The sequence below is a fragment of the Hippopotamus amphibius genome, chromosome 1, assembly GCF_030028045.1.
Source record: "Hippopotamus amphibius kiboko isolate mHipAmp2 chromosome 1, mHipAmp2.hap2, whole genome shotgun sequence".
Lineage (NCBI taxonomy): Eukaryota > Metazoa > Chordata > Mammalia > Artiodactyla > Hippopotamidae > Hippopotamus > Hippopotamus amphibius.
The window spans coordinates 21,492,882-21,513,676 of NC_080186.1; the positions used below are offsets into that span (position 1 = coordinate 21,492,882).

The 20,795-nt window shown below is 49.0% G+C and overlaps 1 protein-coding gene across 2 annotated transcripts; it reads right to left on the bottom strand.

Moving 5' to 3' along the window:
• Nucleotides 1-14,141: 14,141 nt before the first annotated feature.
• Nucleotides 14,142-20,304, bottom strand: IFI6 (interferon alpha inducible protein 6). Of its 2 annotated transcripts, XM_057746772.1 has the most exons (6): nt 20,164-20,289; nt 19,490-19,524; nt 16,223-16,323; nt 15,790-15,861; nt 15,559-15,708; nt 14,142-14,385 (listed from the first exon to the last, which is right to left on the bottom strand). In XM_057746772.1, the coding sequence occupies exons 3-6, from the start codon at nt 16,290-16,292 to the stop codon at nt 14,279-14,281; spliced, it is 399 nt and encodes a 132-aa protein (XP_057602755.1). In that variant the 5' UTR covers nt 16,293-16,323; nt 19,490-19,524; nt 20,164-20,289; the 3' UTR covers nt 14,142-14,278. The 2 variants fall into 2 exon arrangements, with proteins under 2 accessions (XP_057602755.1, XP_057602760.1); XM_057746777.1 differs by lacking the exon at nt 19,490-19,524 and having other exon boundaries at nt 20,164-20,304.
• Between the last annotated feature and the right edge of the window lie 491 nt (nt 20,305-20,795).

Sequence of the window (20,795 nt, forward strand, 5' to 3'; positions counted from 1 at the left end):
TTTCAAAGGTAAAGCCCCTGCAGCTCAGAGAGGAAAAGTGATTCGCCTAAAGTAACACAGCAGAGCTGGGCTTGGAACCTAGTTCCTTCCATTTGTAACCCATCATTGAGATCACCTTCCACACAGCCACCTTGTGGTCAGAGACTTGCTGGGTTCCGGCTACACTCACCCTCGCATCAGGGTGACCCAATGGGTGGCACTTGGATAAGCACAGAAAAGGGCAGGTAGCCCCCCAGACCCTCCCCAGGGGCCCAGCTCTGCTCGCTGGTGACTCAGAGGCCCTACTGGGTCACTGTGTTCCTTGAACAGAGGCAACTCAGCCTTGGCCTAACTGCCGTTTTATCTTAGACCCATGGAGCCACAGAACAAGTGTCTCAGAGCAGCACAAGGGGGAAACCAGCTGGGTGCTGGATCTGACTGAGCCTGTGGGATTACTCTGGGTGGCTGACCCAGCCGGGGGCTCCTGACGAGTGGACTTGGCAGGTCAGCGGTGTGCTGTCCCCCAGGGCCTGGGTACCCCCAACCTTTGGGGACTACAGTCATGTTTGGTTACTGGGGCTCTTAGCCTGGACCGGGGGGAAGATTTCTGGAAGGGAACTCAGACTGGCTGGAGGACTGAGAGGAAGCCGGTGGGGTCCTCTCACAGCCTGCTCCCAGCAGGGGATCTGATGCTGCCCTATGCTGATGTCCAGGAGCCGTTAGAGGCCCAGGGGGACATTTGAACCAGCAGGAGCCCGGAGCAAGTACTGCCTCTCAGTAAGTTCTAGGCAGGCCTGGGGGTGGGGGGTTCCATCTTCGGGACCAGACAGAGCATTACAGAGGTTTTGGGCTATCCGAGTGGGGCTGGAGTGTTACGGAAGGGGCTGGAGGGTTTTCACTGTGGGTGGAGACAATAATGGGAGGGAGGGCTGGAGTATTACAGGGGGTGAAGGGTAATACGGGTGTTGGCGTATTTCAGGGGGACTGGAGTACTGAAGTTGGAGCACGCATTTAAAGTTGAGCTGCAGCACTTCCCTGGTGGTCCAGTTGTTAAGACTCTGCGCTTCCACTCCAGGGGTCATGGGTTTGATCCCTGGGCAGGGAACTTCTGCACGCCTTGCGGTGTGGCCTAAATAAATAAATAAATAAATGATAAATAAACAAATAAAATTTAAAAATAAAGTTGAGGGACTTTCCTGGTGGTACAGCGGGTAAGATGCCGCACTAACAATGCAGGGGGCTGGGGTTCAATCCCTGGTCGGGGGGCTTCCTAGGTGGCGCAGTGGTTAAGAATCCGCCTGCCAATGCAGAGGTCATGGGTTCGATCCCAGCTCCAGGAAGATCCCACATGCCACGGAGCAACTAAGCCCGTGTGCCAAATAAATTTAAAAAAAAAAAAAAAAATCCCTGGTCGGAGAACTAGATCGCACATGCATGTCACAACTAAAGAGTTCACATGCTGCAACTAAGAAGCCCACATGCTGCAACTAAAAGATCCCACATGCCACAATGAAGATCCCATGTGCCCCAAATAACACCCGGCACAGCATAAATAAAAAATTAAATAAATAAATAAATAATAAATATTAAAAAAAAAGTTGAGCTGCAGCTTAACAGTGAAGTGCAGTTTCAAAGCAGGGGCTGGAGTACTTCAGAGATGATTGGAATATTGTAGAGTAGGGGGGCTACAGAACTTCACCGAGGGCTGGGTTATTTCAGAAGGTGTTAGAATACTGTGAGGAGTGAGGAGGATCTAGAGTATTTCAGAGAGAAGCTGGAATGTTACAGAGAAGGTTGAAGTCTTCTGGGGGAGGCTGGATTTTTTCAGGGGGAGCAGGAATACTTCAGAGGGAGCTGAAGTCTTTCATTGGGTGGGCTGGGATATTTCAGAGGTGAGTGAGAGTCGTGGTGGAGATGCTGTATGGCCTTGGAGGCCCAGAGAGCCCCCTTCAGCGCTGAGTCTGCAGTCCAAGAATTCTGGGGTCCCTGGAAGTCCAGTCTCATGCTCTCTCCTGCTCTCTCCCTCAGGGCAGGTCGTCACCCTCCAGTTCAGCCACAAGCAGTCCTTCAGTATGGGCTACAAGGCAATGCTGGTGACCATGGCCTTGGGGGCCAATATTCGCTGTTGCCTCCAAGTCAATGGCACCAAGGAGAATCCAGTCCTGAAGCAGCATTCCGTCTGAGCTCTGGGGCTTCCAGATAAGGGTCAGGTTAACTTAGCCATCCCTCTGCCTTTGGGCAGGACTTCTTTCCTTTCCTCAGCAGTCCTTTCTCAAGAATGGGACTCTTCACTGAAGTGGAGAGCGTTGCTGGGCACAGACCCTTGCTTCCAAGGGTCTCTCTGCAGTCTGCCTGCAGTCCCTCCTGCTTTATGGAGGGCTTATTTCCTGAGTATAGGAGACCTATTGGGGTGGGGGAGCCTACTCTGCCTCAGAGGTCCCTGGTATTTCCTGCAGCCTGTGAGATCTGAGGCCCTTGGGGCCCAGGGTGCTCAGTGAGAGGGTGTCAGTAGGCGGTGGGCGGAAGAAAGTGGGCCCGTTTGGGTGGCTCAGGTCCTCAGGGTACAATTCCTGTTTGCTCCACCATGCGTAGCTTTAGCAACCTACTGGGTTGTCACTCTGACAAGTACCAGCTGGACTGTGCCAACTCCTCCAGCAGCCGTCCACACAACGCACACACCTTCCAACAGGTAGTGGCCCCAGCAGCTCACTCAACATAGGGCAGAGCGCCAGACACCCCCACCCCCCGCCGGAGCACCAACCTTTTTACCTCCTGTGTGCACACCCCAACCACACGTACCCTGTGCAATGAGGTGGCACAATGCTGTGGTTTCCGTGTCAGGCCTGGGGCCGGTATCTTCCTTTTCTCATTGGGCTGTGTCTCCAACAGCCTGGAGAGTACCCCCTAGACCTCAGTAGGCTGAGGCTCCCTGGGAATGGAGAGACCCTTGGAGTCGGGGAGTGCTCCCAGCAGTCCCCCAGGCCTTATCAGTATGGGAAGAGAGAACACAAATATTGTCTCTAAGACAACTAGGTCAGCCCACAGGCCTGAGATCCCTACCAGAGGAGGGAGAGATGGAAGGGAGGAGAGAACGCGCCTTTTATCGAGCACCAACTCTGCGCCAGGCCCTGTTCTAGATATTCCACCTGCATTATCTCCCTATGAAGTAGAATCATTCTTCCTGTTAATAGGGATGGAGGCCAGAGAGCTCCAGAGACTTACCCAAGGTCATGCAACTAGTGAATGAGTGAAAAAGCTGGGGTTTAGCCAAGGGTCTGCTTGAACTGATTAACACTGCCTTTTCTGCATAACCCTAACATTGGCCTCTAGACGAATCCTGACTACTCCATTTACTGACTGGGTGAACTTGAACAAGCTGCTTAAACTCCTTATGCCTCAGTCTCCTCATCTGTAAAATGGGTATATTAATAAAATCTGTTATGTGGTGAACTGAGATGATGTGTGTGAGGCGCCTGTTGTATTCTGTTAGTGTGTAAATGCACAGTAAGGTCAATCTCTCTGTCCCTATTTTACAGATGGAGAAACTGAGGCCCAGGGAGGCTGAGTTACTTGTCCAAGAGGTTAGTGACTCAATAACAGTTGGCCCTTGGTATCTGTGGGGGACTGGTTCCAGGACCAGTGAGAAAACCGGAGCACAGAGAGGCTAAATAACTTTTCCAAGATTACACAGCTCCTAAGTAGCTGTATTACTACTACAGCTTCTAGGGCTGCTATAAGAAATTATCACAAACTGGGTAGCTTAAAACAACAGAAATGTATTCTCTCACAGTTCTGGAGGCTACAGGGCCAAAATTGAGGTGTCAACAAAGTTCATTCCTTCCGGAGGCTACAGGGAGAACTTGTTCCATGTCTCTTTCCTGGTTTCAGGCAGTTGCCAGCAATCCCTGTCATTCTTTGACTTGTAGTTGCATCACTCTAATCTCTGCCTCTGTCTTCATATGTGTGTGTCTGTCACTGTGTCCAAATTTTCTTCTTCTTATAAGGACACCAATCATATTGGATGTAGGGCCTACCCTAATCAGGGATGACCTCACCTTGCCTTGATTACATATGGCCTATTTCCAAATAAGGTTACAGTCACAGTTTCCAGGTGGACATTAGTTGGGGTGGGACACTACTGAACCCAGTATGGTACCAGAATGTGCATTTGTACTCAGGCAGTCTGGCTTCTGAGCCTGTGCTCTTAATCACTGGCACCCTGACCCTCAGTGAAAATATGAATATATAGTTGACCCTTGAATGACACGGGTGGGTCTACTTATAAATGAATTTTTCTCCAATAAATATAGTACCTGGACTTTCATTTTACAGGTCTTTAAATCTGTAAAATTTGTATGGGGAAAAGTTTGTGTTTGACTAGAGATCACAATCTATGGAATCAAAAGAATTAGAGTTTGAATCCTGATTCTATCCAAACTCTTTCTGCTTTCTGCCCTTGTGTGAGTCATTTAACAAGCCCTTTGTTTTTGAGACAGAGATAGCAGTATATGGATTTTTCCACTGTGCAGGGGTTCAGAGCCCCTAACCCCTGTGTTATTCAAGGGTCACTGTATATATAATTCTCCCCCACTTTTCCTACAAAAGGCGGGATATCATATATGCTGCTCTGCACCTTGATTTTTAAACTTAGTATCCTGTCCATCAACAGATGAATGGATAAAGAAGATGTGGTACATATATACAACAGAATATCACTCAGCCATAAAAAGGAACGAAATTGGATCATTTGTAGAGACATGGATGAACCTAGAGACTGTCATACAGAGTGAAGTAAGTCAGAAAGAGAAAAACAAATGTCACATATTAACACGTATATGTGGAATCTGGAAAAATGGTACAGATCAACAGGTTTGCAAGGCAGAAATAGAGACACAGATGTAGAGAACAAACATATGGACACCAAGTAGGGAAAGTGGGGAGGGTTGGGGGGAATGAATTGGGAGATTGGGATTGCCATGTACACATTACTAATAAGAAAAGATATCAAATTGTACACTTTAAATATATGCAGTTTATTGTATGTCAATTATATCTCAATAAAATTCTTTAAAAAAAAAGAAAAAGGTATCGATATATCTGAATTCTAAAAAAATTAATAAATAAAAAAATAAACTTAATATCGTTTACAGATATCCTTTCCCCATCTGGACACACAGATCTCCCTTGTTCTCTTTCATAGTTGCATAGTATCCCTTTTTATGAATGGGCTGTGCTCTACCTAACCTAACACTTATTAATGGACAACTGAGTTGTTTCCAGTCTTCTGCTATTGCAAACAGTACTGCAGATATCCTTTGGATATACTTGAGCAAGTATATCCAAAGGATAAATTCACAGATGTAGAATCTCTGGATGCATTTGTAATTTTGATAGATTTTGCCAAAATGCCCTTTCGGGGACCTGTACCAATTTATATTTGCAGGTGTGAAAGTACCATTTCCTTACAGAAATGCCCACAGAGTATATCATTAAACTTTTGGATTTTTTACCAGACTGATAAGAAATGGTATGCTAGTGTGGTTTTCCTGATTTTCATTTCTTTCGAGTGAGTTTGATCTTCTTTCCTTATGTTTAAAAGCCATTTGTATTTATTTTTCTTCAAACTGTCAATTCATATCTTATGCCTGTTTCTACTAGATTGTTGGTCCTCCTAATGGACTTCCAGGAATTCTTTATAAACGAGAGAGATGACTCTTTGTCTGTGATCTGAGAGGCAAATATTTTCCTTTAGTTTGTCATTCATCTTATGACTTGCTTTATATGATTTTTCCATGCAAAAGTTTTTGATTTTACATAGTTGACTTTCTCAATCTTTTATAATGACTTTTTGGTTTTTAAGTCATGGTTAGACTTTTCCCACTATGAGATTACAGATTCTCTCTTGTTTTCCTTTAGTGCTTTCATTTTAATTTTTTTAAATATTTAAATCTTTGGAGCTTATCCTAATGTTGCATGTGAGGTAGAGATCTCATTTTCCCCCCAGCTGGCTACCTAGTTGTCCCATCACTATTGACTAGAGAGTCTATTCACCACTTTGAGATGCCGCTTTTATCAAATACTAAACTCTCCTGTACAGTTGGGTCTATTTCTGGACATTCTAGTCCAGCCCATTCCTTGGTCTTTTCCTGCACCCAAAGCAAGTTGTTTTAATTATTGAGGCTTTACATATTATTATCTATAGTAGTATGGTTAATATTGCCCTTTCTTTTTTCATAGTTTTCTGATATTCCTTTCTCTTTCCTTTTTTTTTTTTTTTTTCTCCTGAGAGGTGGGGAACCGTAGGAGATTTCATGGGACTTATACTCCTGTAGGGGAACACACAATAAGCAAATAATTACCTGTCATTTAGTAGTGGCAAGAAAAAAATAATAAAGCAGATAAAAGGACGGAAGGCAAGTAGGAAGTAGTATTTAGATGGGTAGCGAGAGAAGGCCCTTGGATGAGGTGGAGACACCTGAGTGAAGGGAGGCAGACCACCTGGATACCTGGGGAAGACATTCCTAGCAGCACCAAGGGCAAATGCAAAGGCTTGAGGCAGAAGCATGCTTGGCATGTTGAAAAACAGCAAGGCAGCCCGTGCAGCCGGAATAGAGCTCTCAGAGGGGAGAGTGGGAGGCGATGAGGTAGCTCATGCAGGCCTTGCAGGTCACAGCAAGGACACTGGCTTTTCCTCTGGGCTGGGGAGACATGGGAGGGGGTTGAGCATAAGAGTGACACGTTCTGACCTCTCTTTTATCACGATGGCTCAAGCTGCAGTGTGGAGAACAGACTGCACCGGTGAGGGCAGAACTGGGGAGGGCAATAGGATTGGGGATGGGTGAATGAATTATAACTTGCTTTCCTTGTCAGTCTCCCCCTTTGCAAGGACCAGCACTGAGCTTATTCAGTGACACAGAGTAGGCATGGCTAAACATTTGTGGGAGGAAGAAGGGAGAGAGGACGACGATAGGAGGAGGCAGGAGAGGCAGGGTCCCCTGGGGAATGGCTCTGCAAAGGCCACAGATAGCAGAGGGAGCAGAGGTGTTGAGAGCCGGCTCCTCTGCAGAGATGGAGGCTAAGAGGGGCTGCAGCTGGGGAAGCTATCCCCCCTCCCACCTGGTGTCTGCCCAACCCAGGATCTGCCACCTCCCTCCCCCTCCCAATCAAGGACAAGGCTAGATGCACTTTTTGCTGGAGTTTCGCCATCACCGGGCTATGTTCCTCAGAGAGGGTTCAAGGGTGAGGAGGCCTGGGAGAGAGAAGAGCAGCACGTGGAGGCCCTGGGGAGGGATACTATGTCCCCTTTACAGATGATAAATTGAGGCTCCAAGAAAGAAAGGAAGCCACTCAAGGACATTCAGCAAATAAGTGGTCCAGCCCAGTTTCAGGGGCTTGGTGGCTACCAGAATGCTCCTTGGCCACTGCCTAATTTTGGTCTAGGTCCCTCCGTAGTTTGGGAAGTGACCAAGGACAGAAGGAAGGGGTGACTCCTGGCAAGCAGCCAGCCCTTAGCTGCTGCCCAGGCACAGCTGCTGGGGCCCTGGTGGACATGGGATCCAGCTGTGTGGAACAGGAGCCATGTGACCCTCAGGACTTCATGATACTTCCGGCAGGATGGGCCTCGCAGCAGGGCAGGTAGACAAGAGGCACCAAACTAAGTGGTAGAAGAAAGAAGTCGGGCTTTGAAGTTTGCCCTGACTTGACCACTTTATCACTGTGTGAGCTTAGGTAAAAAGCATCCATCCAGAAACCCCAGTTTGTGGGTCTGTAAAATGGGAACAGCATCTCGTGCAGGCCTGGCATGGGGTCCGAAGAAGGCAATCCTTCGGTGCTACTCCTCGTCCAACTCTTTGGGGTCTGAGTTTGGGGTGGGGGGAAGAGGCGAAGTGTGTCCAGAAGTGTGAGGGAGGAGTGTGAGGCTGTGTTTCTGGGACTTTCCTCGCTGAGGTCAGGGGCCCGAAATAGCCGCGCGCTTCGGTGAGCGCGTCGAGGTTTGGTCACTGGCTCTCTGCCCCGCCTGCTGTGGGCAGCTGTCCAGCCACAGCGCGGGCCCCCTTCCGCTGTCCCATCTCCCTGCAGAATGGCGAGAGCCTGGCCAAACGCCCTGTGCTACGTGAGCGCGCCCCCAGGGGCCCCCGATGAGCTGAAGCGGCTGCGGACGGCCTCGCCGAGGTCCACGCGGATGCCTTGCTGCATTCCCCCGCCTTAGGTCCCACGGCGTCTACTCAGATGGCAGTAGCTGCGAGCGCAGCCGCCCGCGGCGCCCGCCAATCAGGAAGCAGAGGCTGACTCCGGGCACGCCTCCCGTGACGTCACTCATCCGGCCCCGGAAGCCCCGCCCAGTGGCCTGGCCTGGGAAAGGCCTTGAGGGGCCAATGGGTGGGGCCTCTCTAAGGGTGAAAATAACTCCCTTGTGAATCGCGTACTTTATAGCTGCCCTGAGAAATACAGGCAGGTGAATAGTTTTCTCTAAGTTTCAAAATGCATTTATTCACTCAATCACTCGTCCACCCATCCATGTGTCTGTCCTGCAGTGTTGGTGGTATAGTGGTGAGCACAGCTGCCTTCCATATGTCCGTCCATCCAGCTGTCCATCTCTCTGTCCATCCACTGAACAAAGCTATTGGGTGCCTCTTGTGTGCCAGGCGCTGAGCTGGGTGCTGGTGATAAATAACGATGAGACCTGTGCTTGTGCTGGGAGAGCTCAGCAAGTCTGACAGTAACAAATGCTTACACCAATCATGCTTTTATGACACTGGTGATCAATTCTAGGAACATAACGTACAGGCTGCTGGAATAACGGAGTGTTTAATTTAGACTGGGGTCTCAGGTCTCTGGAGAAGTTACATTCCAGCTGACTCCTGAAGCAACAAAAGTGTTCCAAGCAGAGGAAAGAGCTTGTGGAAAGGCACTGAACTTGGCAGGCTCTTAGATGGTTCTGGGAAGGGAAAAGAGGCCAGTATGGCTGGAAAAGAGTTGGGGGAGGGGAAGCAAGGTGAGATAAGACTCTGGAGATTTGGGGGAGCAGATTGTTAAGGACCTTGAAGGCCAGAATAAGGAAGTAGAATTTTATTCCAAATGTGATGGGCAGCCACTGTTGGTTTTGAGGAGGGTGGGGCGGACGTCACTTTATCTACTTTGTTTTCAGATCTTCCTGGCTCTGTGTGGAGAATAAACAAGAGTGAACACAGTGGGGCAAGAATGGACACAGGGAGACCCATTAGAAGGAACTTATAGGTGCCCTCCAGGCCTGAGGGTAGTGAGCTAGATGCTGAGAGGGCCATGTGAGTGGAGACTTGTGAACAGACTCAAGAAATCATTAGAAAATAGAATCTACAGGCTGCCTGGTTGCTCAATTGAATGGGGTTGGATGGAATGAGGCAGAAGGAGATTAAAATTAAGTTCCTTGATTGGACAGTCACTTATAGAGTCCTCTCTGAGTACCAGGCAATGTCCTAGTGAGGCTGACTGGGTTTGAATCCTGGCCTGTCTCTTGCCAGCTCTTTACCTTGGGGAAGTGATTTGACCTCTCTCTGCCTTGATTTGTTTTCTGTAAAATGAGGATCCTAATAAAACCTAAGAAGATTGTGGTAAGGATTAAATGAGTTGATAGATGTAAAACCTTGAACCTGGGACTGGGTTCTGAAGCTGAGTACCTGGACTTGAGTATTTGGGGCTGAGTGCTTGGGCCTGCTTCTTGCAGTAACCAAGGCCCCATTTCATTACTGGCCTTATACAGAAAATTAAAACAGGATGGTATGCTAGCACAGTGGTTCCCACATTTGTCTGTCTACACATTAGGGTCACCCAGAGATGTTTTTTTAACTTCCAAAGCCCATGCTACACCCCAGATGAGTTAAATCACAATCTCTGTGGGTGAGACACAGGAGTCAGTATGTTTTCAAGCCCCCAGGTAATTCCCAGCTGCAGATAAGTTTAGAAACCACTGTGGTGGAGAGAAACAAAGAGTCTGATTTACAGTAGTGGTCAGGGAGGGCTTCTCCGAGTAGGTGATATATGAGTGGAGACCCCAGAGTGAAGAAGGAGCTGTCATTGGAAAGTCAGGGGGAAGGCCTTTGGGCAAATGTCTAGCCTAGGTTCCTACATGCCTGGAGGTGCCTTTGAGCTCTACTTTGAGTAACCAAGGTGCCATTTCTTTACTGGTCTTGCACAAATGAGCTGCCCCTAACCTGACTCTCCTCTCTGTGGCTTCACAGCACATGGGAAAGGTGTGACCCTGCCTGTCTGACTGCTCCATGGAGACCCCAGAGGAAAAGGAAATAGAAGGCTGCTCTGGGCCTCTTCATAGGGTCTTCCTGGGGCCTTCCTCTCCCCCTGAGCCAGGAAACCCATGCTCCCTAATCTTCTGCCCCTCCCCCACAGCCATCTGCTTAAAGGAAGTGGCTCTTCACTTCTTCACAGGAAGCCACAGGCCTCCTCTGCCTCAGCTCCCTCCAGCTACTGCTGACCCAGGCCCTCTGCTGGCCCAGGTTCCCTCAAGGCTGGGTCCAGGGATGCCCTATTCCTGGCATCACCATCTGCTACCCAGATAAGAAGTGTTTGTGTGAAGTGCTCCTCTCATTGCCTTCTAAATCTCTGTGGCTCATGTCTGGAAGCACAGGCTGGAGTGAGACCTGATTGCAGAGGGCTCTGAATACTGTGCTCAGGAGTTAGGAGATCTTGCAGGACTGAGGGCCTGGAAGGAGAGGAGGAGGGAGGCCCTGCAAGGATCCTCAGGGTTGACCACTCCTGTGAGCTTCAGGAGCTCCTGCTGCAGTGCAGGCGCGGGGCCTGTATCATTTTGGTTTCTAACATCCGTGGCGGGGCCGGCCCCAGGGAGGGCTGTTGATCATCGTGGAGCTGCTGGAGGATGATTCAGGCTGAGGATTCTAGGCTGAGACTGTACTGCCACCTGGTGGTCATACCAGTGCATAGTGCAATGTAACTGTGGGAGGCTTGTCCAGAGGGGGAGTGAGTGGACTTTCAAGGGTCTGGGGGTCAGGAAGGCCCTTAAAGAACAAAAGAAATCTCTAGATAAAGGGATTTTTTTAATCAAAGATCAAGGCACCTCTAACTTGAGCACTTTGGAAAGACATTCTAGATCTAGAGGAGAGTCCAACTCTTCCCTTTCTCCATTTTATAGACTAAGAGACCGAGGTCCAAAGAGAGATGATGAGGTCAGAGGACCTCAACGTTCTTTTCCATCAAGTCAGCCACACAGATGGGGTTTATTTTTGGACTTGTCTCAGGGTGTGGTCCCAGAGTGAGGAGCTGCCCTGCTAGTTTCTAGCCACCCTCATTTGTGACCAAATAGGCATCTCTCAGCACCATCACCCACCTTAGTCACCAGAGTTGGCACCACAAGGTAGCTTTCAGCAGCTTCCAAAAATAAAATCTCAGAGGACTGGGACATGACAGGACCCAGGGGATTCAGAAGCCCATGCTTCAGGCTCAGCAGTTTTGGAGCAGGAAGCGTCCAGTGACACTGATATCCATCCCCCCTGGTTTTAAAAGCGAGGAAGCTGGGATTCAGAGAGGGCAAGTAACCTGCCTGAGAACCCCACCCTGGAGCTGGGCCAGGACTCAGCATTGTGTCTTTCTGAAGGCCATTGCCAAGGAGGAGTCCAAAGCTGATTAGCATCTCCTGACTTGTTGCACTAGCGAATTTTGGTTTGTGATCATCATTCTGTCTCATACTTTGTAGACAAGATGATTGTGGTCCATGAAAGTTGACAAGGGTCAGGGCAGGTGAAAGAAGATGCGGGCGAGGAGGTGGTGACAGGGAGAGAGAAGGGGGGGGTCATGGATGCTTTGGGGGGCTCCTAGTTTGTGCACGGTGGGCTCCAGTAGGTAGGAACTGGGTCTCTTCCACCGCGGTGTCCTTAACACCTGGCACAGTGCTTGACACAGAGTGAGTGCCCAGTAAACCTCTGCAGAATGAAAGCAAAGAATTATTCTGCATGGGCCCAAAGGGATCCTGTGGCAGGCAGGCGATCTCCTTAAAGACGAGTCATTGCCAGTGTCATTCAGTCTGAGAACTGCTGAGGCCTCAGATCGAAAATCTGGGGGCAGAGCTGTCCATCTCTCTGGCCTTGATGCTGATCAAGGCAATATGATGTCTAAGGAGGGTATATGCCACTGGGACAGGGTGCCCACCTTTAGGAGGAAGGAAGGACACGGGCTGTGAGCCCTAGAAAGTAAACCCTGACTCCAAAGTTAGATGATCTAATTCTTGGTTGTTATTTGGCTATCTCCTTTTTGCTTTAGGTAAGTCCTTAATCATAATAATAACAGATATTTACTGAGTGCTTACCATGTGCCAGGCATTACGCTAAGCTCTGTTCATTACTTCATCTAATCTCATAACAAAAACCCCACGAGGTAGACGCTATTGTCATTCTCAGTTTACAGGGGAGAAAATAGAGGCACAGAGAATTGGAGGAACTTGTGCCAAGGCACACAGGTAGGAGATGGCAGGGCAGGTTTGAACCCAGGTCTGTGGGACGCCAGAGGGACATCTCTAACCATTCAGCTCCACTGCCTTATTGAAAACCCAGCCTCATCCATGCTAGAGAATACTGAGTAAAAGGTTAGGGGCCTGTGTTTACTCGACCACAGTGTTAAGCGGGGTTGAGGTCCCCTTCCCGAGGCCTGCATGGCAGTGACAGCGGGTATTATCAAGGGCTCCCCAGCGAAAGAACAAGCAGTCCAGTCCCTCCTTCCCATGAAGGTTGGGGAAGGTGAAGGGACAGGCAGATGGGAGGAGACTGACCTCAGGGTCAATTCTACCTACATATATTGAGCACCTACTGTGTGCCAGGCACTGGGGAGGAGAGATGAATTAGATGCAGGGCCTGCTGTGAAGGGGCTGAGGGATACACGGTTCTGTCTCTGGGATATCAACTCTATCGACAAACTGGGGTGCAATTACCAGGCCTGAGAGAGGGTGATGCTTGAGACCCCACCCCCTTCATCCACCCCCTCTGCCCCTCGGTGGGTGGCCTGAACCAAGGCAGAACTCAGCTGAGGCCCAGCGGTGATTATCAGGGCCGGGGTCTCAGCTCAGCTTCTGCTCTTGGACACAGCTGTGGAGACAGTGTTTGAGGTGCAGATGGTGCCTTCACCACCTGTGCACCCCTCTTCCACAAACACTGCTTCTCTGGGCGCCTGGGGCAATTAAGCTGAGGCAAACAATTGTCACCTGCAAGGGTGGCACTGGGGACAGGAACAAGCATGTAGAGACTCTTACCCACCTCCACACGTTTGTAATCAAAGAAGAAATTCTGGATTAGAAGTGGGGTTGGGTGGGGGAGGCCCGAGGACAGCTGGCTTGGGCCTTTAGTGACCAGCTTTTGTGTTCACACATGGCCACTTCCCGGTGGTGCAGATCTCTCTAGAAGGCTGGCCTGGCCATGAGGCTGGTGCGCCTACTCAGACCAGAACCATAGCACGATTCTGTCTCTCTCTCCGTTAGTGCTAGAACCAGCCCTAGCTTTACTGCCACGTGATTTCCTAGGCGGCCCTTCCCCCACCTAGGTCTTGGCACTCTGGTTCACTGAACAGGCCTCCCGAACCTCAGATCCTCCCAGGGGCTTGGCCTTTCCTTCCCCCTCAGAAGGCATGTAGGCTCCGGATGCAAACTGCCTACCCTGTCCCCAGAGCTCTCTAAGGGAAGGGAGGCCTTGCTGAGTCCCCCAAAGCTGCTGTTACACCGTTTCCTCAAGACAAAGGTCTGGCCTTATATTCTCCATCTGAGGGAGGCCACTCTAGCACTTTTTTGGAGAAAGGAGATCTGGCTTCTCCATCTCTGCCTAATCAGGGAAGTAGCTGGAAGCTTCTCTCACTGAGAATAGAAAGACTCTCCCTCCCCAGGCACCCTGTGAAATGAGCCTGAGCATTCAGGCTGTGATGGGAGTAGCAGGAGGCTTGGCTGGGAAAGGGTCCCGGAGGAGGAGATGTCTAAGCTGGGTTATGAGCTTCAGAAGGACATTCTAGGCAGAGAGAACAGAATATGCCAAGGCTCAGAGGCAAAATCAGCTAGTTGTGCTCCAGGAGCTGTGATGGCCTTTAGGGGGAAATGGGGGCGGGGTGTGTGGATGAGGCAGACCACGGCCAGATCTCGCTGGGATTCTCATAGCAAGCGGGACTCACAGCAGGACAGAGTGTTTTCTGAGAGACGTTTATTCTGTTTTTTTTTTTTTTTTTACCTAGGTCATTGCCAAGTGTGACAGAGGAAGCTCTGGACTGCAGCTGGAAAAGGAAGACAAGGAGGAAGGAGGGAGTTCCAGGGAGCTGCTGGCTACTTCTCATCCTCTCTCTCCTTCCCTCTGCTTTCCATTTGCTTGTGGACAGCATAACCCAGAAATGCCCCAATCTTGGCCATAATGGCACTGCCACCACCAGCCCCTGTAAAGCAAATACAGCCAGTGAGAAGACAACCACCTTATAGCACAGGACCATTCCTACCTAGCCCACATCCTTCACCTCCCACCACTGGGGTGTGGCCTGGTCTGTGTCTTCCTCTCTGTCCCCTCTGAGAGGGGTTCTGTCCTTTTGGGCTGGTTCTTTGGGCTTTTGTCATCCAGAACCAAAGGAAGATGGAGGGTTCAGAAAGGCAGAGGGACAGTTTGGCAGGGTGGTTTTTCTGTAGGATTTTGGAGGCCTCAGGGAGAGGGAAAGAGAAAAGAAGAGAAAGGGCTGCATAAGAGACAGAGCGGTGAAAGCACATTTATCAGAAGCACCATTTTGTGCTCTGTATGTATCCCCTTCATGATGTTCAGGAAAAGCAAGAGCAGGATTAGTATGAGATTGACTTTGGTCACCTCACCACGTTTCTTTGCCACTCTGGTTCTCTGAGATTGAGGAGATTCTTAAAACCTTAAATTAAGGATGGTGGACTTCCCTGGTGGCTCAGTGGTTAAGAACCCACCTGCCAATGCGGGGGACATGGGTTCAATCCCTGGGCCGGGAAGATCCCACAGGCCACGGAGCAACCAAGCCCGTGTGCCACAACTACTGAGCCTGCACTCTGGAGCCCGTGAGCCACTATTGAGCCTGCGTGCCACAACTGTTGAAGCCCGCACGCACTCGAGCCCATGCTCCCCAACAAGAGAAGCCACCAAGCTGAGAAGCCCATGTACAAGTAAGAGGAGCCCTCGCTCTCCGCAACCAGAGAAAGCCCCATCGCACAACAAAGACCCAACACAGCCAATAAAAATAAATAAATAAATAAATAAAAATTAAAAAAAAAATTAAGGATGGCTATCCAGGTTAACACAGGAGGAAACTGAGACTTGTGACTTGGCCAAAGCATTAGTGAAGCCTCTGGCCCTAGAGGCTGAAAGCCAGAAGGCAGTCTGACTGGGTTTGAATCCTGCCCGTGGTGCTAATTATATGGGAGAATTTGAGTACATTCCTTAATCCCCGGGTGCCTCAGTTTCCCCACTGTGTGGCAGGGGTTAGAAGAAGCCCCACCTGGTAGAGCTGAGTTAGCCTGTGAAAAGAGCTCAGGACAGAAAAGAGGTCCACCTGGCCTGGGTGTCCCTGCCCCCGGCCCGGCCCGGCCCGGCCCGCACTCACCCAGGCTCTGCAGCGTGGCCACCAGCCCCCCGGCGGGCACTCCGCCCCCGTTCGCCACGGCCGACCAACTCATCAGCGAGGCGGCCACCGAGTTGGCGGCGATGCCGGTGCTCGCGAAGCCCAGCGCGGGCAGTGCCATGGCCATGAGCCCTGGAGGGAGAGGAGGCGGGTGAGGGACTCCGGCCGCAGGATCAGCCCCACCTTCCTGAGCTCCCCGCCCTCCAGACCCACCTCCTCCGACGGCCATGTAGGTCAGCGTGCCCCAGAGCCCGGAGTCACTGTCCTCTGAGCGTCTTCTTTGGTCTGGAAAGAAAGTGGACAAAGCCCAGTGGGGAGCACGCTCCCCTACTCAGTGCCTGATGCTCTCCGGACCACCCCCAGAGGTGGGGCCACCATCCTCCCATTTTGGAGAGCCTCAATGAAGGGAAGAGACTTTTCCTCCCAGGGCGCCTTGCCTGGTATAGAACTGGCATGAACACATTTCGGGAGAATGGAAGAATTGGCAGAGCAGTGATTTGAATCTGGGACTCTGGCTGCAGGAATCCCACGCTGTCCATTGGAATAGCTCCTGTCGTTCAGAGGCACGCCTGGGTCTCTAAACCTGGGATCCTGGAACTCCCTGGCTTCTTTAACCCACAGTCCTCAGATGCCCCAGGATCCTTACCTGTCTCCTCGCAGCCGCAGGTGTAGAGAAGCAGGTAGCACAAGAAGAGCGATACCGCCTTCTGCCGCATGGTGGCGCAGCGCAAGGCTTTGTCACTGTACCTGGCACGGTAGAGAGGGAAGAGATGGTCGACAGAGCCCCTTTGCAGCCACACCCACTCAGTTGTATTCCTTTTCGATTCGAGGATGAGTCCACAAAAAGCAGCGACGTGCTCTCGACTGAGCCCAGGACCCCTCTAAAGAGCCACAGGCTTTCCGTTTCCTCACTGCATCAGCGGCGCAGATGTTCCAGCCACACCGGTGGTTGTAAGAATTATTGGATGGAATCCTCTTCTGGTACCGTGCCTGGAATGTATTGCGCACTCAGAAGTCAGCTAGTATCATTACTGTGGTTTCTGTTACTGGCTATGTCTGGCTGTGTGACCTTAAGCAGGATACCTGGGACTTCTTTGAGCCTCAGTTTCCTTATCCCTAAGGTGGGCCTATTAATAAAGCCCATTTTGCAGGGTGGCTGTGAGTATTGCAACTGTTCACCACTATATCCCTAGCATTTAGAACAGTGCCTGTCACACAGAATTTTCTAAATAATGGTTGCTGATAGATTTATTCTTCCAATGCACTGAATATTTATGGCTCCCAAACATTGGCCTCACATCAACTTCCTTTCTCAGAAAGAAAGCAGAGAGGAGAGATAGGATCAAGATGGTGGAGTAGGAGGATGTGTGCTCACTCTCTCTTGCAAGAGCACCAGAATTACAACTAACTGCTGAACAATCATTGACAGAAAGACACTGGAACTCACCAAAAAGGACACCCCACATCCAGAGACAAAGGAGAAGCCACAATGAGATGGTAGGAGGGGCTCAATCGCGTTAAAATCAAATCCCAAAAATGCCGGCTGGGTGACTCACAAACTGGAGAACCGTTATACTGCAGAAGTCCACCCACTAAAGTGAGGGTTCTGAGCTCCACGTCAGGCTTCCTAATCTGGGAGTCCAGCAATGGGAGGAGGAATCCCCAGAGAATCAGACTTTGAAAGCCATCCAGATTTGATTGCAGGACCTCCACAGGACTGGGGGAACCAGAGACTCCACTCTTGGAGGGCACACAAAAAAGTGTGCTCACTAGGGCCCAGGGGGAAGGAGCAGTGACCCCATAGGAGACTGAACCAGACCTATCTGCTGGTGTTGGAGGGTTGTCTGCAGAGGTTGGGGGCAGCTGTGGCTCACCAAGGAGACGGGGCACTGGTGGCGAGGTTCTGGGAAGTGCTCATTGGCCTGAGCCCTCCCAGAGTCTGCCATTAGCCCCACCAAAGAGCCTGTAAGCTCCAGTGCTAGGTGGCCTCAGGCCAAACAACCAACAAGGTGGGAACAGAGCCCCACCCATTAGCAGACAAGCAGATTAAAGTTTTACTGAGCTCCACCCCCCCAGCTCTACCCACCATCAGTCCCTCCCATCAGGAAGCACGCACGAGCCTCCTAGATAACTTCCTCCACAAGAGGGCAGACAGCAGTATCAAGCAGTATCAGCAGTATTTCGTCTTGTGGAACTGAAAACCACAGCCACAGAAAGATAGAGAAAATGAAAAAGCAGAGGACTTTGTACCAGATGAAGGGACAGGATAAAAACCCAGAAAAACAACTAAATGAAGAGGAGATAGGCACCCTTACAGAAAAAGAATTCATAATAATGATGGTGAAGATGATCCAGGACTTTGAAAAAAGACTGGATGCAAAGATCAAAAAGTTTACCAAAGACCTAGAAGAATTAAAGAGCAAACAAACAGAGATATGCAACACAATAACGGAAATGAAAAATACACTAGAAGGAACCAATAGCAGATTAATGGAGGCAGAAGGGAGAATAAGTGACCTGGAAGACAGAATGGTGATAATCACTGATGTGGAAAAGAATAGGAAAAAAGAATGAAAAGAACTGAAGACAGCCTAAGAGACCTCTGGGACAATGTTAAATGCACCAACATTTGCATTATAGGGGTCCCAGAAGGAGACGAGAGAGAGAAAGGACCTGAGAAAATATTGGAAGAGATTATAGTTGAAAACTTCCCTAACATGGGAAAGGAAATAGCTACCCAAGTCCAGGAAGCGCAGAGAGTCCCAGGCAGGATAAACCCAAGGAGAAACATGCCAAGACATATAGTAGTCAAACTGACAAAAATTAAAGACAGAGAAATGTTATTAAAAGCAACAAAGGAAAAATGACAAATAACATACAAGGGAACTCTCATAAGGTTAACAGCTGATTTCTCAGCAGAAACTCTGCAAGCCAGAAGGGAGTGGCATGATATATTTCAAGTGATGAAAGGGAAGAACCTACAACCAAGAATACTCTACCCAGCAAGGATCTCATTCAGATTCGACAGAGAAATCAAAAACTTTACAGACAAGCAACAGCTAAGAGAATTCAGCACCACCAAACCAGCCCTACAACAAATGCTAAAGCAACTTCTCTAAGCGGGAAACTTAAGAGAAGAAAATGACCTACACAAAAAAAACAAAACAATTAAGAAAATGGTAATAGGAACATACATATCGATAATCACCTTGAATGTAAATGGACTAAATGCACCAACCAGAAGACACAGACTGGCTGAATGGATACAAAAACAAGACCCATATATATGCTGTCTACAAGAGACCCACTTCAGACCTAGGGACACATACAGAAGGAAAGTGAGGGAATGGAAAAAGATATTCCATGCAAATGGAAATCAAAAGAAAGCTGGAGTAGCAAAACTCATATCAGATAAAATAGACTTTAAAATAAAAAATGTTACAAGAGACAAGAAAGGACATTACATAAAGATCAAGGGACCAGTCCAAGAAGAGGAGATAACAATTATAAATATATATGCACCCAATATAGGAGCACCTCAATACATAAGGCAAATGCTAACAACTATGAAAGGGAAAATGCAAGGCAGAAATAGAGACACAGATGTAGAGAACAAACACATGGACACCAAGTGGGAAAAGCAGGGAGGCTTGGCGGGGGAATGAACTGGGAGATTGGGATACCAAATTGTATGCTCTAAATATAGGCTGTTTATTGTCTGTTAACTGTATCTCAAAAAAAGTTCTTAAAAAAAAAAGAAAGAAAGAAAGCAGAGAGGGGTAAAGGAGCTTGCCCAAGATCACACAGGAATCATGCAGCCTAGACACACACTCAAGACTGTCAGAATCCAAAACTTATACTCTTTCCATTGCATCACAAAATAGAAACATTCCCTTCCCCCACCGCAACTCACCTCTAATGTGACCTTTGTCTGATCAATGCATTTTCCTTGAATTAAAAACAAACAAGAAAAATACTCAAACAATTTCCCCTGTACTGAGCACTTACTCAGCACTTTATAGCACAAGGTTATTTATACCCATAACAACCCCATGAAATAGGTACCACTGTTCTAAGCCACTCTTTATAGATAAGGAAACTAAAGTTCAGAAAAGTAATACTCCCAAGCCTGTTAAGCTAGAGAGTAGCAGAATCAGGATTTAAAGCCACAATCGACGGATGCCCAAACCCACACTTAGAACATCTACTTCACATCACTTAATCTATCCTCACTGTCACATTAGATCCTACAATAAAGGGATTTCAGAAATCATCCAGTCCTTTGGGCAGATAAAGTAGCTTGATCCTCATTTTACAGATGAGGAACTAAAGCCCAAGCAGGTAAAGTGACAGGGTTAAGGCCACAGACTGCTGACATGGCCTATAAACTAAGTCTCATGACTCTTGGGGTTTTGCAACCCAACCCCCTAAAAGCCCACTAACACATCTCCCTAGACCAGTCTGAGTCCAGGGTACTCAGGGGTGTAGCCTTTCTGAGGAATGGGCATCCCGGCTCTCATGGCATGAGGCTCACAGGCAGGCTAGCCTGGCAGCTTGATACCCACATCTCATAGCTTCTGGGTTTACCTTGGAGGAGAGCAGAGAAGGAATCTTCCTGCCTGCAGCCTGCTGATAGATGGAAACAGCAGTGAGGTAACAGCTCTCAGGCTGGTTTTTTATAGTCTTTTCAGATTGCCGCCAGGTGGCCAATCCCTGTTAGAGTTTCCAGTTTCGGTTTCCCTGAGCTCCGCAGTATCTTTTCTCCTCCCCTCCAGCTCTGCTCAGTGACAGCAACTCAGCTGAGCTGCCTACTGGCCGACAAGTGTAAATCAAGTCAGAGAATTTCCGAATAGCTAAGAGTATTCGAGGCAGGTCAAACTAGAGTGAGATCCACAGCCCTACTGGGTTTACTGAAGCCAGACCACCAGGTCCTCCTGGGGAAGAAGGTCTTTCATGATTTAATTCAATTAATAATAATGCCTACCATTTATTGAGCACTTGCCGCATATAAGGGCCAGGAAAGAGATCCAATCCCACAACAGTCTTGTGAAGTACTATAACTGTTTATAATCCTACTTTGCAGAGGAGGAGATTAAAGCTTGTGGAAATGAAATCACTCCACTCCATTGTTCTCTCAGGCTGGCTGCTTCTGGGTGATGGGCGTATGGTGAGACCAGAGAAGCCCATGTTCATTAGGCCATTGTCACATATCCTTTGCC

Coding starts and splice junctions, on each gene's coding strand:
- IFI6 (XM_057746777.1), bottom strand. CDS start 16,292: ATGCGGCAGAAGGCGGTATCGCTCTTCTTGTGCTACCTGCTTCTCTAC. Junction 15,709..15,789: donor CTACATGGCCGTCGGAGGAG/GTGGGTCTGGAG, acceptor CTCTCCCTCCAG/GGCTCATGGCCATGGCACTG. Junction 14,386..15,558: donor GGCCACGCTGCAGAGCCTGG/GTGAGTGCGGGC, acceptor TTTGCTTTACAG/GGGCTGGTGGTGGCAGTGCC.